Genomic DNA, 25,135 nt, shown 5'->3' on the forward strand with positions numbered 1-25,135 from the left:
GGAGACAGAAACATCAATGATGAGAGAGAATCATGGATCGGCTGCCTCCTGTACACCCCCCGACTAGGGATCCCGGCAACTCGGGCATGTGCCCTTGACCAGACTCAAACCCGGGACCCTTCAGTCTGCAGGCCAACACTATCCACTGAGCCAAACGGGCTAGAGCTGACTCGATACTATTAAGACTACACTGGCTCTACCTCCTCTTTCTAGTCTGCACGTGAGTTTTCATTACTGAGATGAAGTTCCCGTTTGCATTCTAGCTTGTGGATCCTTCCAGCCATTTCTTATGTATATAGATGTGCTTCTGTATAGTTAAACCCCCCACAAATGAGGGCACTTCTCATGATTTTTCTTTTTTAAAAACACTATCTTGGCGGCAGTATTTTATTTTTTCACGTCTGCACAGTATTCTACAGTGTAAATGCACTAAACCCCATTTTCCAGCCCTGTTAGTGACAGCACCCTGAAGGTGGGATTACTGCATCCAGTGTGAGTGTGTCTAGATCTCCTAAAACCCAGCGGTTCCTGCCTACCTGCCCCTGAGGCTGGAGCAGTGCCTTCTGCTCTCACCCACTTTTCCTCAAAGGGTCCCTCCCAGAGCACACCCCAAGCTGTTTCTATTTTTAAAACAAGAGCTCAACATTTTCTGAAGCTTCCTGAATAAAGCGTGTGTTTTGTGGTTCAGAGGAAAACCGATGCTCCATCTGAACATAAAACCCGTTAGCTGAGCAGCAGCCACACACAGTTCTGTAGCAGCGCTGAGATACAATTCACATACCACACAATTCACCCCTTTCCACTGTACAGTCCCGTGTGTTGGTATATTCAGATTGTGCAACCATCTCCCCTTAGAAATACTTGAGCATCTTCATGTCCACGAAGCAGCCTGCAGCCCTCTTAGCAGGCACCTCCCAGTCTCCAATCCGATCCCAGCTCCAGGCAACCACTGGCCACTTCCTGTCCCCTCAGACCTGCCCGGTCTCATTTCTGTGACGCTTCCGCCAGCAGCCACAGTGGTGAAAGCGCCCGCGGCTTACCATGGCCACGGCTCCAGCAGCAGCGCTCTTCTTCTTTCCTCCTGGGCACTGCGGGCTCCTGCTCTTGTTCTAGAACAGAAACCACCCTCTTACTCCCGAAGACCAGCAGGTCGTTTTCTAGGCGGTGGGTACAGCCGGGCATGGGGACCCCCGAGGGGACGGAGCCTGGCTAAGGAGACTGTCCTGCAGCGGGTGTGGAGGATGGGAAGCATGTGGCACCCACAGCCCTCACTCTGTTGCTGGGAGGTTTGCAGTTTGGCTCCCGGAATCAGCACATGGAGGCGAGGGCAGGACCAAGGCTCCTGCACCAGGCCAGGGAGGCACAGACGGCCAGTTAAAGGGGGATGAGGAGGAGGCAGCAGGGCCTTCAGCTGTTGCTGAAAGGGTTCCCTGAAGGAGAGGAAGGTGGAGAGGCAGTTCCAGGGCCTGCAGCCTTCCCGCCCGGAGGCAACCGCCAGATGTGTCTTCTAAGCCATGTGGTCACGCGCTGGAGAAGGGTTTCAAGTCCCAGGAAACTTCTCAATGCTGTAGCTAATCGGAGAAGGAGGAGCTGAGAAAGTAGGAACGGATAAAGGAGACAGGAAGTACAGGGTTCTGATAAGGCAGATCTGAGATGCAGAGAAGCCACCCTGTGTGAGGCACACAAACAGGAGCCTTCACCCCCAGGGGAGTCAGATGCCTCCTAGGCCCAGGCATACCATGCCCTGTGGGGCAGGGAAGAGGATGAGAAACAGCCCTGAAAACGGACAGAAGTTACAGCGCGGGAGCCATGTGAGAGCAGGAGGGGCTGTAAGAGGGAACCGTTCTCTGAAAGATGTGCAAACGCAAGGCCGGGGCTGACCAGCAGCCCAAGCGACGGATGAATGGATTACTCTGACACACGTTTCTGTGAAAGCGAGGGCTAAGGGACTGCTTGGCTATAGCAACCAAAGAGCCCCGTTCACCTGCCTCCTCAGGCTTTTGTTGTCACAACAGCTTGAACTCAAATTAACCTCCAGACACAATCATCAGGGTAAGTTAAGTATCACTGAAAAAGCACATGCTTCTACAAGGTCATGTCTAAAGACTAAACAGAGATTCTAGCAAAACACCTGGGGGCTCGGACTTGTTTGGAAAAGTCAAGGGAGGGGCTGCTGCCTTCGGCAAGGTCTCCCTATAGGCCCCCTGACCTTTCGGAGAATCCTCCTTCCAGACTTTCCAACGAAGCCCTGAACTTCCTCACAACACAACCATGATTTTTCTATGAAGTGCTCACCTTCAGAGAACAGTGTTTGCTTGTGGGTCAGCTGACCTGCAAGGCTTTAAGTCAAATATGTTCAGGAAAGGGGGAAAGACCTAGAATACACAAACTAGTCCTAGTGTGATTCTCCCTGACGGGGCTGCTCTCTCCTCCGCCCAAGCTTGTCCCTTCTTCACGGCTCACTGCTATTCGACTCGCAGGCCGATGGGATCGGAATCCCCCAGAAATAAACCAAGTCGCTGAGCCCAGCACACCCGTTCCTTCCTGGCTCTAAATGCAAGCCTACTGCATGTATCTCTCATCAAATCAGACACACCTTTTCCTTGCTGCACAGATCTCAGGCCTTGGCTTGGTCTCACATGGGCACCTTGGGCTCATGTAAGCAACTTTACATACACTCGGCTCAGGTGACCACGCAGTCCCCAGGGAACTCAGGGAGCCCTCTCACATGGAGCTCTACTATGGCACGACCTCTGAACCACTTACCTGCACGTAAGAAATGAAGGAATAGCATACAGGGGTCAGGTGAGAACCCGACAGCTTCACCTGCAGAAAAAAAGAGGAAGCTGAGGTAAGCGCAGGAATAACAGCTTCCCCCCCTCCTGAGGAAGGCGTTCCCAACTCACCAGCTTCTCCATTATCTTTGGAATTCCTCTGGCGCTCCGACACACCTGGATATACTAACAAAAGATTCCTGGATTTAGTGTGTCATCCTATGCAAATGTCCCACACGCTAAAGGTACACAGGCATCCTTTCCCCTCCTCAAAGCTCCTAGCTCCACCAACAGGACAGGTGTCCCCGCCCCCCCAAATATATATATTTGTATTGATTTCAGAGAGGAAGGAAGAGGGAGATAGAAACATCAATGATGAGAGAGAATCACTGATTGGCTGCCTCCTGCACACCCCACACTGGGGATCGAGCCTGCAACCCGGGCATGTGCCCTGACTGGGCATCGAACCGTGACCTCCTGGTTCTGGTTCATAGGTCAGTGCTCAACCACTGAGCCACGCCGACCCGACAGGAAGGGTTTGTTTTGAATTTGTTCAGCTCATCCCTTTAAAAACCCTTCAGGGACAGTCCCTACATCCAGATTGAGTCTTAGAAGATGTTTGAAGAGGCACTCACTTTTTTTTTAATCCTCACCTGAGGATATTTTCCCATTGATTTTCAGAGAGAGTGGAAGAGAGGGAAAGACAGAGAGAAACATCGATGTGAGAGAAACACATCGATTGGTTGCCTCCTGCATGGGCCCAGGTCGGACAGGAGCCTGGAACTAGGTACATGCACTTGACCGGAATTGAACCCAGGATCCTTTGGTTTGCAGGCTGACGCGCTATCCACTGAGCCAAACAGGCTAGCGCAAGGCATTCACTCTCAATCAGGTGCCACATATTCATATGCCAAGGAAATAAAGGCCACCAACTGTTTCCTCCTGGCCTGTGGGGACGCCTGCCACCTACTGACCAAACCAGGACGTGGCCGGTGTCCTGACCCGCTGGGGACAGTGGTGGTGACCCTGGTCCTCACTCAGATACTCACGTATTTGACAAGTGCGGTGAGAATGGTGTACATCTTGCACAGGTCCCTTAGCAGGGTGTCCACGCAGCTGCCCGAGGGCAGGGCGGTCTGCACCAGCTCGTGGAAGAAGGTGAGCAGCGTGCCCAGCTGCATGATGACGGCTTTCTCCACGGGATGGTTCGGGAGGGCTGCCTGGGAAGAGGCCTCTTCTGAAGGGAAATGAAATTGGCGCGTTCAAACCCAGCTGGCCTTCCTTTCTTTTTTTAAATATATATTATTTTATTTCAGAGAGGAAGGGGGGGAAAGATAGAAACATCAGTGATGAGAGGGAATCATTGATCGGCTGCCTCCTGCACACCCCCTGCTGGGGGTCAAGCCCGTAACCCCAGCATGTGTCCTTGACCGGAATCGAACCTGGGACCCTTCAGTCCACAGGCTGACGCTCTATCCACTGAGCCAAACCAGCCAGGGCATAGCCTTCCTTTCTAGTGAAAGTGAAGGAGCCTCAGAAATTGACACGTTAACTAGGAGGTGTGCAGGGAAATGAGCATGTGACTCGCCACGCAGTGAAGGGACACCCGCTGTCAGAAGCCACCGTACAGCCCCGGCAGACCTCGCTCATACACACAGCTCAGGAGGTGGTCTGGGCTGGACCCTGGTGGACGCTGCTCTCCCCCGACTCCTGGCACCCCACCCTGAACTCGTCTCACCTGATACGGTTTCTTGGCTCACTTGTCCCTTAAGCTTGGTGATCAGCCAGTCCACTTCTTCCAGGACCTTCTCAGCCTGACTCAGAACCAGCAGCTGTGAAAGGAAGGGATGCCTGCCATGGCCACTGCCCTCGGCGGCCAAACAGAACAGCCATGGCCACCTGTGGTGGGTCACAGGACCAGGACGTAAGTCCCTGTAAGTCACTCTTCGGGGGACATAAAGTGGGAAGGATGACAGGGCTGTTTCCATGCTCCGGGATCAGGACTTACACAGACGGTAGGGGCCGCTGTTCGCAAATTCACCACCGCAAAGTGGTTTGTTTTCTCCACCTCGACATCCTGGGGAGCGAGAGAGAATGAGCTGTAACGGCGTAGGCTGTGCCCTGACCCTCACCCCCAGTCCTGTGCTGAAGGCTGCCCCTCTACCTCATCTATGTCCCCAAGGTGCCCGTGGATGTCCTGGGACAGGTCACGCAGCAGGGCGACAGGGCTCTTATGCGCGATGTGGAGGCTGAAGAGCAGGTTCATCGCGCCCTTGCAAAACAAGGCATCCTCTAGGGCAGGGAGGGAAGAGAATCAGAGGCTGAGTTATCACCCCGTCAGTGCTTCAGGGGAGGGGTGCCCGGCCAGGACACGTAGCTCATCATGTCCTGGCACAACGCCCCTCCCCCCCGGCCCCCGCCCAGCTGCCCACTTGGACCAGTAGCTCACCCACAAACGTGCCCTGATCTCCACGTGCCCAAAGGAGGGAGACAGTTTCCAAGACCGGTCACCCCGACCGCCGCGTAGCCCGCACCCAGAAAGCCTCTGCCTCGATCGCCCCAACAACGAAACTGCTACCCTGACCTCACATCCAGTCTTGTCTGATTTTGAACTTGATCTACAGGGGGTCATAGAGCAAGCACTCTTTTGTGTCGACAGTGCCAGTGTTCCAGAGTGGATGTGAGCAGAGGCCCCACCGCTCTATGCCCCCCGACATGTGCTGTGTCTCTTTCTCATGTGGGCTATTCTGCTGAATGCGTAAATGCTATTCGGCGATGATTTTAAATAAAGCTGACAGGACGCGCGGCAGGAAACTCACCCCGGCTGTTTTCTTTGCAGATCTTGGATGTCCAGGATAACATCTGCACAAACTAGAGACCGTTCAGCTATTACAGAAACGGCCGAGACGCATCTACAAGAGCCCTAGACCTTCCCCCGTCTAACCATCCTCCAATACACGTGCCCGGACCAACTGGAACATCTACTTGGAACAGCACAGAGTAGGCCCAAAATTATGAGAATTATTGATACTTTCCTTCTAAGATAGCAAACAACTTAATTCCCCAAGTCTATGCCCTCATTAAGGGCCAAATGTCCTGGGATCCCAGTCTGGGTCTCACCCCCAGCCTCCCCGCCCCATAACTATGTCCAGGCCTGGAGTTCCTTCCTTCCTCCCTGTGTCCCGCAGCCCTGGGGCATCTCCAAGGACATCAGGCGAGTGGAGAGGGGCAGGAGAGTAAGGTCCTGGCCACAAAGACGGCAGAATTCGCTTTTAGGAGACAAGAGGCCAGAGGAGGTTAGAAGGGAGTAAGCAGAAAATAGAAGAGGTGCCCTAGCTGGTTTGGCCTGCAGAAGGGTCCTGGGTTCTACTCCGGTCAAGGGCACGTGCCCGGGTTGCGGGCTCCATCCCCAGTGGGGGGTGTGCAGGAAGCAGCCGATCCATGATTCTCTCTCATCACTGATGTTTCTCTCTCCCTCTCCCCCTTCCTATCTGAAACCAATTAAAAAAAATTAAAAAAGGCAAAACCCAGCATTTTTCTTAGGTGGTAGAGGAGACACACTGAGCTTCCTGCCCAGCAGTTCCTCCCATGGCCTGCAGCCCAAAGGCCCAGACAGGCTGTGATACGTAAGTGCAAGCCAGCCAGTAGGAACTCCTTTTGCTGTACTGGGGGAATAGTAAATTCAGAGCCTACATCTGAAAGCTGTGAACAGAGGCAGAAAGGCCTGCAGTGCCGTGTGAATGGAACCAGCAGGAGGCAGAACACGCTTTGGTGTGAGGAGGGGTGAGGACGGGAAAAGGAGCTCCATTCGTATTTGCTTCTCCGGGATTAAGGAAACTTGAAGGATGCATAAGAAGCTAAGAAAAGGTATGTACTTTTGGGGGAGAAGAGGAGCTGGACAGGTGGGCGGCATGAACAGGATAGGAGGAGGCCACTGACTATAAATGTCTCTATAATTATTGGTCTTCAAATCCTAAGACTTATTATCTGTTCGAAATTAAATTTACAAGACAAGGGACTGCCCTGGCTGGTGTGGCTCAGTGGTGCAGCGTCAGCCCACGTACTGAAGGGTCCTGGGTTCGGTTCTGGTCAAGGGCACGCACCTTGGTTGTAGGCTTGATTCCCGGCCCTGGTCGGGGCGTGGGCAGGAGGCAACCAATCAATGTGTCTCTCTCACATCGATGTTTCTCTCTGTCTCTCCCCCTCCCTCCCACTCTCTCTAAAAATCAATGGAAAAATATCCTCAGGTGAGGATTAACAAAAAAACAACAACAAAGCCCCCAAACAAGTGACTACCTGAGATTATGGGGGGAAGTGATGATTAAAAAACAACAACTTCCTGCCCTAACCGGTTTGGCTCAGTGGATGGAGCGTCGGCCTGCGGACTGAAGGGTCCCAGGTTCGATTCCGGTCAAGGGCATGTACCTTGGTTGCGGGCACATCCCCAGTAGGGGGTGTGCAGGAGGCAGCTGATTAATGTTTCTAACTCTCTATCCCTCTCCCTTCCTCTCTGTAAAAAATCAATAAAATATATTTTAAAAAACAAACAAAACTTCCCTATATATATAAGCCTTTCCAAGCCCGTTTATTTTCCCTCAAACGTCCCCCTGCCTGTCGTCATATTTCTTTCCTAGTCCTCTGTCCTTTGCAGCAAAGTTATGGGAGGAAAGAATGAAGGTGGAAGTGGGTGGGGTGAGTTGTTTGGCTCCAGGATGAAGTGCTAGCAAAAGGGACTTCTTTGGGCTACCTGGACCTGGAGGAGAGGGGAATCAGGTCTGCTTTCCAGCACTCACACACCACACCACCCGAGCACCCCAGGCTGTGGCCTCTTGAAGACCAGCTGGCCCATAAGTACGGGCGCACACGGGGAGCCTGTCCCCTGGGCTCCAGTGTCCTCACAGACCAGGGAGGCCACGTGGGAGAACACAGCCCGGCGCTCCAGGACGCTCCCTGTCCTGCTGCTGGGAGCTCCTCCTGAAAGGCGCAGACCCATAAGACGTGGCCCTCCCCGCATTCTTCCCTGGGTGTGAACACAACTGTCCGTCTGCTGCCACACAACTTCTCTCGGCAGACTGCTTCCGCTTTGGGATTGCAGCCACACTTTCTGACTCAATCACCTTTGGTTGAATTGCCCCCAAAGTCAGTACCCGCTAACGCTGCTGAGGAAAGCAACTGCTGAATGTCAGCTAAAAATCAATTTTAGCTATATATATATTAGCTAAAAGTCAATTTTAGCTACACACGTACATATATGTACACACACATATATATTTTAAGTATATTAAATATATACATATATTCTTTGTTAAATACACTTTTATTGATTTCAGAGAGAAGGGGAGAGGGAGAGAGAGAAACATCAATGATGAGAATTATTGATCGGCTGTCTCCTGCACACCCCCACTGGGGATGGAGCCTGCAACCCAGGCATGTGCCCTGATTGGGAATCGAACTGTGACCTCCTGGTTCATAAGTCGATGCTCAACCACTGAGCCACGCTGGCCGGGCAGCTACCTTCCTAACAATTAGCACATTTCCATAGGATAAGAAGGTCGAGGGCACCCATAGTGCTCCCCGTTCACCCTTGACGGTGGCCAGACGAAAGCAGTGCTCCCGCCTGTGCGGCTGCTTGAGATGCTGTCAGGGTAGGAGCACCATGCAGGAAGGGTAACCTAACAGGTCTCACGTTAACGAACTCAGGAGCATAATTAAAGGTACAGTCTAAAATAAGCTAGACTTGGAGAGGATATTTAGATACGTGTTTTTTTAATACAGATTTTTTATTGATTTCAGAGGGAGGGATAGAAACAGCAATGATGAGAGAGAATCATTGATCGGCTGCCTCCTGCACACCCCCTACTGGGGATCGAGCCCGCAACCCAGGCATGTGCCCTTGACGGGAACCGAACCTGGGACCCTTCAGTCCACAGGCCGACGCTTTATCCACTGAGCCAAACCGGCCAGGGCTAGCTATGGTCTTTTAAGATGCAGTACCCTGCCCTTCTGTGGGATGAGAGGTGGGACTGAAGGAGGGGCCATACCTGAGGGGAGGTGGGCTCCAGCAGCCTGGCCAAGCTGGTGAGGACGCTGACGAGGAGCAGGGCTTCCTTGCTGTTAAACTCCTCCTCTTGGCTGCTAAGTAAGTTCAACAAGGACCTCTGAGAAAGGAAAGTACGGACACATGAGCAGACATGTTCATATCAGGGAGGAGAAACATCTCGCTAGAGACCCCCAAGGCTGGGCCAACAGGACTCAGAGAGGACAAAATCTGAAGATAAACTTGATGGAGCAGCTAGTTTCCTACCCTGTTTTCCACCATCAACGTGAGCGTCTCTTAAACACTACAGACCCCTCCCCCTGCACATTAGGAAGGACTGTGCACCCCATTCCGGGCGGTTTACAGCTCCCTGCGCCCATCCATCGCCCAGGTTCAGATACCCCCCACCCCAGCATTCCCTACACCCCTGCCCTGTCTTCCTTTTCTCTGTTCGTCTCCAACCACCTGAATGAACTGTATTTGTCTGCGAGTCTCCCCCACTCCAGGTGAGCACCCGGGGGGAGGGACTCTGTCTCCCTTCTTCCCTCCCGCATCTACCAGTCCCTGGAACAGAACCTGGAGCCCAGCAGAAACTTTAAAGTTATTCTGATAGTATGACAACTAATCAGACGGTTAGGCACTGTCCAGCCTTTATGAAACCTGACAAACCCCAATTACGCCAGCGACACAAAACAAAGACAAATTCCACACTTAACGGGCTCCAGGCCATCTGTGTGTGTCCACTCACACAGTGATCCCCGGGGCAGTGACTGCGGCAGGCGGCTGCCTCAGCACACAGCCCAGCATCCTTTCTGTGCGCTGCCTCCTCTCTAAGAGTGATGTCTACTTGTTTGGATGATGGCCCAGAGAAAACCCCGTCCTACCTGCTCACTGTCCCTGGTTCCCCCGGCTGGCCCTGCTAACAGCGCCTCTGCGAGGCCCCGGCCAGCCCAGCAGCTTGCCACGGCTGCTCACCTGGAACTGCCGGATCTGGAACGCTGCCCTCTGGGTGACCGTGACTTCCACCTCCTCCTCATTATCCGGGACATCTAGGGAAGGGAGAGAACTCTATCTTCCTTGAAACGAATTATGCTCTTTTAGCCTTTTAGTAGCTGAAAGTTTAGAAAGACAAAACGTCCTACAGGCAGATTTGAATATATTCCTAACGTTATGCAATTTCTTCATACTATGTCCCGCTTTCCAGCCCCTGTTCGTGGTTAAGCACAGTCCAGTACATGCCAATTCTGAACCCACTACATGTCACTTCCTAGCAACTTTAGGACTGAGCTCAGATGACCGATGACAGGTTAACAAATAGAATCAAGAGGTCCGGTTAAGAAAGAGAACCCAGCCCGGCCAGCATGCAGTGATGCACTTTCAGCTGTGCCATTTATGCCAATAATTCCGCCCTGTTCATTCTACCTGCATGGGCGAGTGATGACTTGCAGCCCTGGAATATTAATGTTCCCTGACAACCCAAAGCTAACTGCGAAGAGAGAAAAACCTGAATGGAAACCTTAAACACCGAAAACTCACTACCTTGTGTAATGGGGTAAATAGCGTCCCCCTGCCCGGCCAGTGTTGCTCAGTGGTTGAGCGTAGACCTATGAACCTGGAGGTCATGGTTCGATTCTGGTCAAGGGCACATGCCCAGGTTGCAGGCTTGGTCCTCAGTGTGGGGCGTGCAGGAGGCAGCGATCAATGATTCTCTCTCATCACTGATGTTTCTCTCTCTCTCTCTCTCTCTCCCTAAAATCAATAAAAATATATTTAAAAAAAAGAGAGCCCTGACTGGTTTGGCTCAGTGGATAGAGCGTTGGCCTGTGGCCTGAGGGGTCCCAGGTTCAATTCTGGTTGGGGGCACATGTCCAGGTTGTGGGCTCGACCCCCAGTAGGGGTTGTGCAGGAGGCAGCCGATCAATGATTCTCTCTCATCATTGATGTTTCTATCTTCCTCTCCCTCTCCCTTCCTCTCTGAAATCAATAAAAAATATATAAAAAAAGAAAAAAAGAAAGAGAAACCCAGACCAAGGCCATGAATCTTGCAGAGGTGCCCACCCAGCGCGCGGAGGAACTGGGGCACGCGGGGCTGGAAGAAGTGCTGCACGGCGCTGAAGATCCTCTGCAAGCCCTCCAAGCACAGCAGCGAGATGCTCTTCCCCTTCTCCTTCTTCCCCGGCTCCTCCACGGACGTCGGAATGGACGTGTATCTCCAGAGCAAGACCCTGAAGGGGAACAGAGACTTTATTTTTAAAGTCGGCTTCCCTGCGGTGCCATTTACATACAGTAACACTCACACCCTCCATACGTACAGCTCTATGGATTTTAGCGAAGTTACCAAGGTGCAATCGTCCCCTCATCAAGGTAGTCCCGTCTCCCCAGAAACTCCTTCACGCTCCTCTGTAGCCAATGCTCTTCCGCCATTTTCCAAGCAACCACTGATTCCTGCCCCTATGGTTTTACCATTTACAAAATATCACATAGACATGGTATCACTCAGCACCCATTGGTTTGGCTCAGTGGATAGAGCATCGGCCTGCAGACCAGAGTCCCGGGTTCAATTCCAGTTGAGGGCATGTACCTTGGTTGCAGGCTCCTCCCCAGCCCGGGCCCTGGTCAGTCAGGGCTCGTGCAGGAGGCAACCAATCGATGTGTTTCTCTCACATCGATGTTTCTCTCTCTTCCACTTACACTAAAAAGAAAAATCAATGTAAAAACATCCATGAGTGAGGATTAACAAAAAATGGTGTCATTCAGCGTGCCGCCTTTTGAGTCTGGCTTGTTAGGTATTAGCACATGCTTCTGAGAGTCACCTACGCGGGACAACTGTCGGCAGTCTGTCCCATGTCGCTCAGCAGTTTTCCACTGAATGGACGTACCACAGCTTGTTCTACACCAATTCATCCATCAGCTGGTGGGCGTTTGGGTTGTTTCAAATTTGGCTATAACTGCCAAGTAAATAAAACTTGCTATATGCAGATCCACTTCAAGTTAATATTTTGTATATGACATCAGGAATGGATACAGATTATTTTTTTTTGTATAAGAGTGCTCAATTGGCCCTAGCTGGTTTGGCTCAGTGGATAGAGCGTCGGCCTGCGGACTGAAAGGTCCTAGGTTCGATTCCGGTCAAAGGCATGTACCTTGGATGCGGGCACATCCCCAGTAGGGGGTGTGCGTGAGGCAGCTGATCAATGTTTCTCTCTCATCGATGTTTCTGGCTCTCTATCCCTCTCCCTTCCTCTCTGTAAAAAATCAATAAAATACATTTTTTAAAAAAGAAAGAATGCCCAATTGTTTCAAAACCATTTGTAGAAGAGACTTTTCTCCATTAAATTACCTCTGCACCTTTGTTAAATCAAATAACCTATAACTGTTTATTCTGTTCCTCTGGTTCTGCCAATACACACTATCTTAAATACAGCAACTTTATAAGACTTGAGCCCAGCTGGTGTGGCTCAGTGGTTGAGCATCGACCTATGAACCAGTAGCTCACAATTCGATTCCTGGTCAGGGCACATGCCCAGGTTGTGGGCTTGATCCCCAAAGGGGGGTTTGGGGGGGCGGTGTGTAGGAGGCAGCCGATCAATGATTCTCTCTCATCCCTGATGTTCCTATCTTTCTCTGCCTCTCCCTTCCTCTCTGGAATCAATATATATATTAAAGACCTGAAATCAGGGGGTGTGAGTCTGCTTTGTTCTTTTACCTCAAACTTGTTTTAGTTATTCCAATCATCCGCTCCTGGAGACGCCACAGCCAGTGCGACAGGTTTCCGAGGGGGAGCGTGCGTGACTTACCGGGTTATGTCACAGAGGTTCTGGAAGATCTTGTCTGGGTTTTGCCCGTCAGGGCCGCTCACGTGCCCCGTCTCCTTCAGCTGCTGCACCTTCCGCAGGGCCACACCCACGGCGTAGCGCATGAACTCATTGCTGGACCTCAGCACGGACAGGCTCTCCTCGTGGCTTTGGGTACTGTCCCTAGAGAAAGGGAGAAGGAAGGTCCCTCCTGCTTTCTGGGGACTGCTCAGGGTAGCAGCATCCAGCAAGCTTCGGATGATGGACTCTAGGCGTCCAAGCAGGCCATTCGCACACTATCGGCTGCAAAGAGCATCAGATGCCGCAGGCTGGGGGTCGTCCTACCAGACTGCCCACCCCCCACTTCAGACACCAGCCGCCAGCCCAGGTACCACCCGAGTTATGTCTCAGGTTCTGAAAGACCAGCGGGCTACAGATCGAAGTTCCCAAGGACCCCCTCCAGCTCGGAATGCTGAGTCCAGGCTGCTGTCTGCACCTCTGACAGGCTGGCTATAAATCCGAGGTTCCCACACCCCCTCCTGGGGTTGTTAATCTGCTGGAATGGCTCTCATGGGACTCAGAGAAACACACATGCACGGGAAGAACTATGACGCCCCCCCCGCCCAGATGACAGTGCCTCCCGGGCGCCCAGCAGCGTCGTCACAGCGCAGCTGCCTTTCTATCAGCCCCTCACCTGAAAAGGGCGGTGAGGAGATCAGACACAAACTTTAAGGACAGAAAGCTGTCGCTGGTTTTGCTGGCCGCTTTGGTTTTGCCTTTGCCAGCTTTCTCAGTCAGGATGTCAGAGAGTTTCTTGTAACACGTGAATAAGCTCAGGATGTCCTCGAACTTGTTCTTGCTGCAGACAAGGGGAAGAGCCCACCAAGGACAGCGTCAGGCTGTGGCTTCCTGTCGCACGGAGGAAACCACAGCGCTTCTGCAGATGCTCTCTCTATTCCAGACACTGTCATGCGGGAATGACCCCTCATCACCATGAACTCCCAGGCATGCGATCTGCCGAACTATGGTTTCCTCCTGTACTGGGACCAGGCCATACAGAGCATGAGGGTCCCACACCACCACCAATCAAAAAGAGGAGTTCTTGATGCCAGGGCCCAGGAATTCTGAATTAAAGTCTGCTAGAGGCACGGCATTCACCTGCCTGTCCGTCATAGCTTGGGTGTTCCCTGGTAGGAAACACGGTGCCTGGTCTTCGGCTAGATGTCTACCCAAGAGATACTGTCATGGCCCAGCTGGTGTTGCTCAGGGGTTGAGCGGCGCCTCATAAGCCAAGAGTCACTGGTTCAATTTCCAGTCGGGGCACATGCCTAGGTTTCAGGCTCAATCCCCAGTGAGGGCGCACAGGAGGCAGTCAATCAAGGATGTTTCCCTCTCATTGAAGTTTCTATCTCTCTATCCCTTTCCCTTCCTCTCTCTCTCTCAAAATCAATGAAAACAGATTTTAAAAAAAGAGAGGTACACTGATGTCTGTGGTGTGTTCAGTAACTAGCATACTGAAGGAAAAACACACTCCGTGCCCCCCCCCCCCTGTAAAATGGAGAATTGGGCAAACTGCAATTAGAATCACAGCAATAGCTTACCTGAAATTACTGATGGAGAAATTATATTCCATTAGAACCTCACAAACTCCCATCACAAGAGAAGCACAGATGTTATTTTTGATGCCAACACCAGTGCTCTGAGAAAAATCTGCTGATTTATCCTGAAAGACAGCAGAGAAAAACTAACAAGCTTCCAAAAACTTCCATTGTACAACATAACTGAGCTGGGCATTGTGGCTCAGTTGGAGCATTGTCCCATATCCTGAAAGGCTGTGGGTTCGAGTCCCATTAGGGAACAGGTTGCGGGTTCGATCCCTGGTCCGATTGCATGTGGGAGGCAACTGGTTGATGTCTCTGTCTCACATCCATGTTTCTCTCTCTCTCAAAATCAATTTCTAAAAATTGATGATCTATATATATAAAAGGCTAATACACAAAGTGTCCCCTCCAGAGTTCTATCACTTGCTATGATGAGCGCTGACCACCAGGGGGTGGCGGGGAATGAAGGAAGGCCCCGGCTGGCATCCAGAAGGCCCCTATAGGCCCTGATCGCCAGCCAGGCCTAGGAACGCTACCCGTGCATGCATTTCGTGCACCGGGCATCTAGTAAATAATAAATAAGAGATTTAGCAATTACCAGTTCAAAGTCCTCTAGTTCACTCTTGATCATTCTCTTGGTAAGAGACTCCAACATGTCATCTAACTCTTGGTAGAACCCTTCTTCCTCCTCCTCCTCCTCCTCTCCCTGCTGAGAGGGCATCACTTTACTCTTATACCAGGCCAAGCAGTGCTGGATGCAGCACAGCAGATGGTCCTGTAGAAGAAACAAGAACGAAATATTCTTGAGTGTTCAGAGATAATGTGCGAAGCTGTTGCTGATCGACAATTCATTCTTGCCTATCAGGCTAAAGTAAGCTATGCGCTTGCAGCACAAGTTGCGTTGACCCAAATTAACAACACTGCAAAAAGCTGCACTAGCAGAGGCCTGGGTTCCTGATCTGCCCTCCCCAAAGGAACTGGCTTCGTAAGAAGCTGGAACCTCACAAGGCAACAGCGGACGCGCTCCCTCTGATCCAGTGCAAACACCATGGAGCCAGGCTGGGCAGCTCGGTCCTCTCTGGCTTCTCTGAGTCCCAGAGGCTTTTCTAAAGGTGGGGGTTTGTGCTAAAGGAATCTCAGAGACCAACACAGCATCTCCGAGGCTAAGGACACTGCATGGCAGAGAAGGTCCGTGCATGAAGGCAGAATATGACCATGGCATGACCACGAGCTCTAAATGGGTGGAGTTTCAGTTTTATCTTTGCTTCCCTGTTTTTCTGAGGCTAGAAAGCAAGAACAGAAGACCAACCTGTCCTAGCTCCCCTGAGGGGTCCACAGCGCGCCAATGCTAGCTCAGCCTACATCATCCACGCCCTCCAGACTAATGAAGCAGGGGCCCTGGGTCATCTGGTCCGAGCCTCCCTCCCGCCCCATCCTAAAGCACATTCATTTAGTACCACAATCCAAGAACCACAGGTGGAGACAAAGTGCTCCTGGGGGAAGAGGCGGATGCCGACACAGACATCTTACCAACAGACACGGGTGATGATGGGTCAGAAAAGAAAAGCAGGGAGCGGTCAGGGTAAGAGCTCACCGGGAGGAGCAGACAGCTTCACGGGAAAGGCGTCTCTTCCGAACCATCAACTCTATCAACAGGGTTAATATCTTAACAGTAAAAACAACGGCTACAGGAAGAAAAGCAGTCTCACCAGTGGCTCCTGTAGCGAGATCTGATCTCCTTGGGTCAAAATACAAGCTTCTAACTTCAGAGGAGGCAGCACATCGGGCTGGGGCTCGTAGAACTGTTTCAGCTACAGGCGGCAAGGAACAGAGACACTGTGCTCAGCGCTGCTTTTCACTTTACATGGGTCAAGCTAAAGGCACCTTTGCCCTAACTGGTTTAGAGCGTCGACCTGCGGACTGAAGGGTCCCAGGTTCGATTTCAGTCAAGGGCATGTACCTTGGTTGCGGGCACATTCCCAGTGGAGGGTGTGCAGGAGGCAGCTGATCGATGTTTCTAACTTTCTGTCCCTCTCCCTTCCTCTCTATGGAAAATCAATACAATATATTTTAAAAATAAATAAAAAAATAAAGGCACCTTTAATGTGTAGCACCTTCTCAGACCTATGTCCAAATGTCCAAAGAATGCAGCGACATCTGTGCTGCACTGGCTGCCCCAGTCTTCGCCCCTGCTTGAGGCCTCGTACTGAGATCTTTCCTATCCCACTTCCATTACCTCTCCTACGAAACACTATGTTCTCACGCCAACTCCTACACTTCCACAGGCACTCAGCATTTTCAGTGGCGCTTCACAATTAGCATATAGGCTCTAGAGCAGTGATGGCGAACCTATGACACGCGTGTCAGAGGTGACACGCGAACTCATTTTTTTGGTTGATTTTTCTTTGTTAAATGGCATTTAAATATATAAAATAAATATCAAAAATATAAGTCTTTGTTTTACTATGGTTGCAAAGATCAAAAAATTTCTATATGTGACACGGCACCAGAGTTAAGTTAGCGTTTTTCAAAATGCTGACAGGCCGAGCTCAAAAGGTTCGCCATCACTGCTCTAGAGGCCTCAGGCAGGAGGGACATTGTTCAAGATGAAAAAACTGAATCCACAGAAATGAATAAAGAGCATCGGCAATGGTAAAAAGCGGAGACATATAAACAATTGTGTGTGTGTGTGCACCTGTATACTTTACTTTTTCTTCTATTACTATAAAAGATATAAGATATAGCTGTTTAAAGGAAAAATTATAACACCATTTAGCTGGGATTTTAACATAGATAGGTATTCGTATTACTATCAGTACATAAGAGCATCTTTTAAAACTGTTCCCCCCTTTTTACTGAATTTATTGGGGGTGACACTGGTTAACAAAATTATACAGGCTTCAGGTGCACAATTCCACAACACATCATCTGCACACTGTATCGTGTGTTCACCACCCCACTGAACTCTCTTAATACATAAAAAGATTCATGTACCACACAATGACATATTTAGCCGTAAAAAGAAATGAAGTGACGATCGTTGGGACACCATGGGTGAATCCTGAAAACACCGTCAAGTGAAAGACCACACACGAGAGGACTCCATTGATATGAAATGTCCACCCGAGGCAAATCTACAGTCAGAAAGCAGACTGGTGGTTACTTAGGGCTGGGAGGGTGGGGAAAAGATGAGAAAATGAGGTGAAAGCTAAAGGGGGTGGAGTCTCTTTCTAAGGCAGCGGTTCTCAACCTGTGGGTCGCGACCCCTTTGGGGGTCGAACGACCTTTTCACAGGCGTCGCCTAAGACCAGTGGAAAAGACATACATAATTACATGTTGTTTTTGTGATGAATCACTATGCTTTAATTACGTTCAATTTGTAACACTGAAATTGGGGGTCACCACAACATGAGGAACTGTAATAAAGGGTCACGGCATTAGGAAGATTGAGAACCACTGTTCTGAGGTGATGAAATGTTCAAACACTGATTGTGGTAAAAGTTGCGTAACTCTCTGAATAGACTAAAGACCAAGGAGTTGTACACTTTAGATGGGTGAACTGCATGATATGTGAATTACATCTCAATAAAGCTATTTAAAAAATTCAAATAAATGCTGAATGAATAAGTGTTAAGGGTAAAAGGTCTTATTTATACCAGATATTCTCCAGCTAAATTCTTCCAATCTTGATTGTCCTTTTGAAATATTTCATAATTTAAAAACTACTTTTAACAGAAAAAAATACAGAAAATAAGCTAACAGACACTGAAGTATCTGTTACATGGACTTAACACAAGGCAGTATTTTGCTGTGTTTGCTCCAAATGTCAGTCTTTTTCCTTTTAGAAGTAAAACAACAGACACAGCTGCTGACAACCCTTGTACAAATGGCTCTTCAAAATGTCCTTCAGACTTAAGATGCAGACTGTTAACTGAGAGGGTAACTATTATACAATGGGAAGATGGCAGGTACATAGTGTTAATTAAAATAAAACATCAAGACCGCATCACAGCCCAGCCGGCATGGCTCAGTGGTTGAGTGTCAACTTACTAACCAGGAAGTCATGGTTCGATTCCTGGTCAGGGCACATGCCTGGGTTGCAGGCTTGATCCCCAGCGTGGGGCATGCCGGAGGCAGCGGATCAATGATTCTCTCTCATCATTAATACTTCTCTCTCTCCCCCTGTCTCTTCCTCTCTGAAATCAATAGAACTATACATTGAAAACAAATAAGTAAATAAACCATCAAGATAGCATCACAGACCCCAGTCAATGTGCCATTGACTATTTGGGAATTATTTCACATTGTGAAAAGTCTGGAAAATGTCACTGCCTCTCACCGCCCCATTATCTGTTTTCTATACCCATAAATGCTTTTACCTGTGACAGCAGAGTCTGCATGATCGAATTAGCCAGCTGAGAGTTTCTTCGAAGGACATCATAGAATCCCTGAGAGGAATCAGAGAACAAATAAACTCTTTAACAGAGATACCAGTGATTCAGACAATCATAATTTCAAAATAACACTATCTTTCTTTCTTTTAAATATATTTTTATTGATTTCAGAGGGGAGAGAGAGAGAGAGAAACATCAGTGATAAGAGAGAATCACTGATCGGTTGCCTCCTGCACACCCCCACTGGGGATTGAGCCCGCAACCTGGGCATGCGCCCCTGACCGGAATCGAACCTGGGACCCCTCAATCTGCAAGCTGACGCTCTATCCACTGAGGCAAACCGGCCAGGGCAACACTATCTTTCTTTATCCTATTCTCAGTTCTTTGAAGAAGATGAATATATTATTTGCTAGAGAAACAATTCAGAAAGTTTAAGTTACTGCCTCAACTGTACCCCAATAAATTCAACAGTAAGTACCTAATGAATTAAAAACATAAAAATGATTACGAGCCGGGGGATGTGACATTCCTCCCTCTGCGGAGTTACCTCATAAAGCATGAGCCGCACGTCAGCCTGCTGGCCCAGGCACCGCCTCAAGCTGTCCATGATCTCCAGGCAGAATGCCTCGTTGGCCACAGCATTGTACCGACTGTGGACATCCACGTGGACCTGCTGAGGAAGGCACAGGTGAGCTCAGGCCCCTGGAACCCAGCAGCTCGTAATACACCTGGTTGACTCAAAAGGCCTACAAGACTTCTTCACATTCTTCAGGAGCTGGGAGAACCTAGCTCTTTTTGCTCCCACCAAATCCTGAGAGGTTTAGAGGCAGTTTTTAGTTTAGAAATGCAGATGGCAACAACACCCCTTAATGTGCATAATAAATTCAGCAATTACAATTTTGTTTTCTCACATTACAGGGTTTAATACAGGTTCATGTGCCAAGTAAATGAACTATAAAAGATGGAGATCATAAACGTATTTAGCCTCTGAGAACTACTGTGAAGACTAAATGAAATAATGAATGTAAAGCATTCAGCCTAGCGTCTAACAGGACAAACCACAAATGCAACTCACGTATCTCATTTAAAATTTCCTCGTAACCAAATTTGAACAGGAACTGATGAAATTAATTCTAACTTTGTACTTAACCCAACACATCCAAAATATCTCAATGCGTCATCGAAATAAAACATGAATGATACTGTACATTCCTTAGTTTCCTTTAAAACCCAGTGGATTTTATACGCACAGCACACTGAATGTGGACTAGCCGCATGCCAAGTGCCCAGTTCAATAGCCACACTGGGGCTAGTGGCTACCATACCGCACAGCGTGGAGCACACAGCAGACCTGCCATTAGCAGCACCTGAGCAGCACCGTGTGTCAGGACTGTCTGCACGACCAGAACAACAGGAGGAAGAGAAGCCAGTGCGCATGTCACCAAGCCCCGCAGCAGCGCCCACGACAAGCCGGCTGAGCCACCTCACCTGGCTGATGCCGATGGCCTGGCTGCACTGGGAGGACGACAGGCTGCCCAAGACCTTGAAGTTCTTCAGGAGCAGCAAAAACCCAGCCACCGCCGACTTCCGGGCATCAAGCTGTCTAGCTCAGGGACAGGCAGAGAAGCAAGGAACAAACAGTATTAATTTCATAGCAATAGGCTTCTGGGTCAAAAAAAATCCAGTTATGTCTGGCTGGCGTGGCTCAGTGTTTGAGCATTGACTTATGAACCAGGAGTTCATGGTTCGATTCCCACTCAGGGCACAGGCCTGGATTGTGGGCTTGATCCCCAGTGTAGGGGGTGCAGGAGGCAGCTGATCCATGATTTTCTCTCATCACTGATGTTTCTTTCTCTCTCTTCCTCTCTTTTACTTTCCGAAATCAATAAAAAAACATATATTGTAAAAATCCAGTTAGTTTTGTACAGAAAGGAATACGTGTCACAGTGAAACACGACAGAGCACAATGAACTGAATTTATGTGCTCGAATAAGAAATCAGCTGTTCACAGCAATGAGCAGCTGATGCTTTCATCATCTGCTTAACCTCATGACATTACCTATACTTCCTTCTATCCTGACACGTCTACATGGGGAATGAGAACAAGTGTGCGGCGAGGCTGTAAGTGCAGAATCGCAAAGGAAATGGTTGATTTTCTCTGCGCCTAAAGGAGAGCCATGTGTGGTGCCTGATAAACCCTCCACCCAGTAAAATGGTTCAGCCATTTCCCAGTGGCTCCATGACAAGTTCATGTTATAGACGCTACAACATTCACCTTAGCCTGTCAGACATGCATCTGCGTAAGGAGCAACAGAAAACTCACTGCTACAGCAGGGGCAGCAGCACGGGCTGTTCCTATGGCCATCCATGAGGGCAGCGTATTGCCTACGTGATTTCATACTTAAAGCACCAAGTGGTTTCCACCTAGTACTTGTCTCAGAGTATTTTGTAGGAGATGTATTGTCATCTACAGTTTGTATACTAAGAAATAATGGAAGAGCGGTCAGGAGGCATTGGCTAAGCCAAAAACCAAAAGATCGAGACCCTCAAAAATTGATTTGGTCTACAGTCACTAGCCCACAATTGTGATGTTCACTAAAATAAGCTTAAAAAATGTTTTTTTAATTATATTTTTTACTGATTTCAGAGGAGGGGAGGGGGAAAGAGATACAGAAACATCAATGATGAGAGAGAATCTTTGATTGGCTGCCTCCTGCACACCCCACACTGGGGATTGAGCCCGCAACCTGGGCATGTGCCCTGACCGGGAATCAAACCGTGACCTCCTGGTTCTTAGGTCAACACTCAACCACTGAGCCACACCGGCCTGGCTAATATTTACGTCTCAATGAAGGTGTTTTCCCTTCAGAGCTGCTGCCAGCCGGCACTGGACCCCCCTCTGCAGGGCCATGCGAGTGCACAGCAGGGGACCCTCATCACAAGCTCAAATCCGGGCTCCCACACCAACTCCTGTTGGACTTGGAAGGTCACAGCCTTCTTTAAGCCCAGGTTCCCTGGTCTGTGAAATGGGAGCTGCAGTAACCCTGCAGGACTGCCCTGGAGACTCAGTGAGACAGAGCACTGCGCACAACGCCGTCTGGTGAATGTGTGTGGCTGGGTGAGGCGGTCGCACGGCCCTGTGACCAGGCTGTACGAGGAGGCGGCAGAGAGGGCTGCTAGGAACATTAGACGGGGCGCTACGTACCTGGCAAACATAGCTTTCCGGAGGACCAGGATCAGGGAGTCTCTCATCGACATGCTCACTTTGAGAAGGGGCTGAAAGAGGAAGCACGGAGGGTAAAACCAGAACGAGCTTGCTTATCCGCCTTAGCTCCTTGCTACCCAATGCTGTGACTGTTTGGCTTTTCTAAGGCACTTTTTTTTTTTTCATGTTTGTACTGATTACAGAGAGGAAGGGAGAGGGAGTGAGAGATAGAAGCATCAAAGGTGAGGGAGAATCACCCACTGGCTGCCTCCTGCACACCCCTAGTGGGAATCAAGCCCACAACCCGGGCCATGTGCCCTGACCAGGAATCGAACCATGACCTCCTGGTTCATAGGTTGATGCTCAACCACTGAGCCACACCAGCGGGGCTCTAAGGCACTTTTCTACATGTTTCAGTGTATATCACACTTAGTAATAAGGACAACACTGTAATGAAATACTACATTGGAACTAGCCTTTAACTCTATTGTCCTCAATTGGCAATTTTGTACGAGCCTTTCAATTCCATCACTAACTTGAAAGTGAGTCAAAGGCCAGAGAGTAGCGCTGTGAAGACGGGTAAACTTGGAGAACAGAGTCTAGAGCAGCCGTGGGCAAACTACGGCCCGCGGGCCGGATTCGGCCCGTTTGAAATGAATAAAACTAAAAAAAAAAAGACCGTACCCTTTTATGTAATGATGTTTACTTTGAATTTATATTAGTTCACACAAACACTCCATCCATGCTTCTGTTCCGGCCCTCTGGTCCAGTTTAAGAACCCATTGTGGCCCTCGAGTCAAAAAGTTTGCCCACCCCTGGTCTAGAGCTTGGGGCTCTTGCCCACTCCCACCCTTTTAAATATATTTTTATTGATTTCAGAGAGGGAAAGAGAGGGAGATAGAAACATCATGATGACAGAGAATCATGGATCGGCTGCCTCCTGCACGCCCCCTACTGGGGATCAAGCCCGCAACCCGGGCATGTGCCCTTGACCGGGATCGAACCTGGGATCTTTCAGTCCACAGGTCGACGCTCTATCCACTGAGCTAAACCAGCCAGGCTGGGGCTTCTGCCCTTTTAATATAAAGTTAAATGTTTTAGAATCAAGAGAAACAGGATTTCTTAGACATATTTATATGTATAAACACATCGGACTCCCACTCCCCCCACCTGGGTTCCCCGCTCCTGGGGAGACTCACCTGCACCGCCTTCAGCAGCCCCTGCACAGTTTGAAGGGGCAGAAAGGACAGATAGTCAAAACTCTCTGTGACTTTAGAAGAACAACTCTGAAGAACTAAGGGCGAGTACATGATGATGCTTGAAAGCAGTTCTGAAAAACAGAATCCATTATGAGTTGACGCAAATAACTAAGGATATTTCAAATAAAAGGAACATTAAAACAGGGAAAGCAATGGTAATAAGTTTGTTTCCTTTCTCAAGTCAAATATACTGCAATATAGATTTCTACTGGTGCTACTTATTTTTCTACGGTAACTGTCTGCTGCAATAGGATAAGACTAGAAAAATTACCTAAGAAAGAAACCCATTGTACTGCATGACAGGTAGCACACAGTATCTTCATCTTCCCAAGCTAAGTCAATAAACACCTAGGAACTTTGATTATCTGTAAGCATACGTATTATGATCCTATACGGAATAGACAAAAACTCAAAACATGGTCTCGCTCCCTTCAAGAATTTTAATTCGGTTGGAAGTCAAGTAATTTTATTTTAAAAGAATGAAAGAGGTGCCCTAACCGGTTTGGCTCAGTGGATAAAGCGTCGGCCTGCGGACTGAAAGGTCCCAGGTTTGATTCTGGTCAAGGGCATGTACCTTGGTTGCAGGCACAGCCCCAGTAGGGAGTGTGCAGGAGGCAGCTGATCCATGTTTCTCTCTCGTTGATGTTTCTAACTCTTTATCCCTCTCCCTTCCTCTCTGTAAAAAATCAATAAAATATACTTTTTTAAAAAAAGAAGAGGTAAATAACAAAATACCAAATAGCTAATAATCCTAACATAGCTTATTGCCTAGAACCGTGGTCGGCAAACCGCGGCTCGCCAGCCACATGTGGCACTTTGGTCCTGTGAGTGTGGCTCTTCCACAAAATACCACGTGCGGGCGCGCACGTACAGTGCAATTGAAACTTCGTGGCCCATGCGCAGAAGTCGGTATTTTGTGGAAGAGCCACAATGAAGGGGCCAAAGAGCCGCATGTGGCTCGCGAGCCGCGGTTTACCGAGCCGCAGTTTGCTGACCACTGGCCTAGAACGTTGTAAAGAAAAGAGATCACGCAGGATTTCAAAGAAAGAGACCATGGGTTGGCGTGCTTCCGCAGAGAGGAGAAAGCTAGGCCGGCTTCTGGACAATGGGCCACATTAGCGCACCATGAGCCACAAAGGCCTGCTACTCACAAGGGAAAAGCAGGGGGAGGCGCAGGAATGGATAGTGGGCAGTGCGCACATCTGTACAGTGGGGGTGAAGGTTCCGAATAATTAAGTGAGTAACTGAAGTTAATGTTGGATCAAATTGTCAAGAACTTTAACTGCAGGACACAGAGCTGACAAGTTATTGCTGAGGGAATTCCCAAGTGATGGAGGGTGCGGTAGGAATACCCTCTGGTGGTGATGTGCAGGCTGCACTGCCGCAGAGAGAAGAGAAAGCAGGGGATGCCGGTTAGGAAGCTGAGGCAGCGGTCTACGTGCAAGGTCACAAGATGGGAACCAGGCAATGGATGGGGGTGATGGTGGGAAGTAACAGTATGAGGGAAATGATGGGAGAATTTAGCCCGGCCGGCATGGCTCAGTGGTTGAGCTGTGACCTATGAATCAGGAGTTCGATTCCCGGTCAGGGCACATGCCTGGGTTGCAGTCTCGACCCCTAGTAGGGAGTGTGCAGGAGGCGGCAATCAATGATTCTCTCTCATCATTGATGTTTCTATCTCTTTCCCTCTCCCTTCCTCTCTGAAATATATATATGTATATGTGTGTGTGTATATATATATATATGTGTGTGTGTGTGTGTATATATATATATATACACATATATATACATACATATATATGTATATGTATATGTACATATACATACTGAGTAGCCAGATTATTATGACCAGCAAGATTATTATGACCACCCCATCAGTACAATGACGTGAATTAGTTATACAAATAATAATAAAACCTTGAGAGTACTTGTTTAGGAAGTTTTCAATATTCAGTATTTTTGGAAGTGTCAATGAAATACTGATGGGGTGGTCATAATAATCTGGCCACTTTGTGTGTGTGTGTGTGTGTGTGTGTGTGTGTGTATAATAAAGAATGGGAAAATTTAGATA

The 25,135-nt window shown here is 49.2% G+C and overlaps 2 protein-coding genes across 2 annotated transcripts in view; one reads left to right on the forward strand and one right to left on the reverse strand.

The window, feature by feature from the left end:
• The window catches only part of CRTC3 (CREB regulated transcription coactivator 3), a gene marked incomplete at its 5' end in the record, with an annotated part of 1,283,408 nt that overhangs the window by 1,114,212 nt on the left and 144,061 nt on the right, over nucleotides 1-25,135 (forward strand). The window lies entirely within an intron of this gene.
• The window catches only part of FANCI (FA complementation group I), a gene marked incomplete at its 5' end in the record, with an annotated part of 49,969 nt that overhangs the window by 2,332 nt on the left and 22,502 nt on the right, over nucleotides 1-25,135 (reverse strand). The window contains 20 exons of the mRNA XM_081114714.1: nucleotides 1,041-1,109; nucleotides 2,767-2,826; nucleotides 2,907-2,960; nucleotides 3,824-4,011; nucleotides 4,513-4,606; nucleotides 4,783-4,851; nucleotides 4,939-5,066; nucleotides 5,594-5,645; nucleotides 8,816-8,932; nucleotides 9,787-9,860; nucleotides 10,870-11,036; nucleotides 13,300-13,464; nucleotides 14,207-14,328; nucleotides 14,805-14,981; nucleotides 15,916-16,017; nucleotides 18,586-18,654; nucleotides 19,148-19,270; nucleotides 20,089-20,203; nucleotides 21,806-21,876; nucleotides 23,005-23,135. Of these exons, the coding sequence (XP_080970840.1) occupies nucleotides 1,041-1,109; nucleotides 2,767-2,826; nucleotides 2,907-2,960; nucleotides 3,824-4,011; nucleotides 4,513-4,606; nucleotides 4,783-4,851; nucleotides 4,939-5,066; nucleotides 5,594-5,645; nucleotides 8,816-8,932; nucleotides 9,787-9,860; nucleotides 10,870-11,036; nucleotides 13,300-13,464; nucleotides 14,207-14,328; nucleotides 14,805-14,981; nucleotides 15,916-16,017; nucleotides 18,586-18,654; nucleotides 19,148-19,270; nucleotides 20,089-20,203; nucleotides 21,806-21,876; nucleotides 23,005-23,135 (2,147 nt within the window). The remainder of the gene's footprint in view (nucleotides 1-1,040; nucleotides 1,110-2,766; nucleotides 2,827-2,906; nucleotides 2,961-3,823; nucleotides 4,012-4,512; nucleotides 4,607-4,782; nucleotides 4,852-4,938; nucleotides 5,067-5,593; nucleotides 5,646-8,815; nucleotides 8,933-9,786; nucleotides 9,861-10,869; nucleotides 11,037-13,299; nucleotides 13,465-14,206; nucleotides 14,329-14,804; nucleotides 14,982-15,915; nucleotides 16,018-18,585; nucleotides 18,655-19,147; nucleotides 19,271-20,088; nucleotides 20,204-21,805; nucleotides 21,877-23,004; nucleotides 23,136-25,135) is intronic.

This window comes from Myotis nattereri, assembly GCF_964212035.1.
Source record: "Myotis nattereri genome assembly, chromosome: 21".
Taxonomy (NCBI): domain Eukaryota; kingdom Metazoa; phylum Chordata; class Mammalia; order Chiroptera; family Vespertilionidae; genus Myotis; species Myotis nattereri.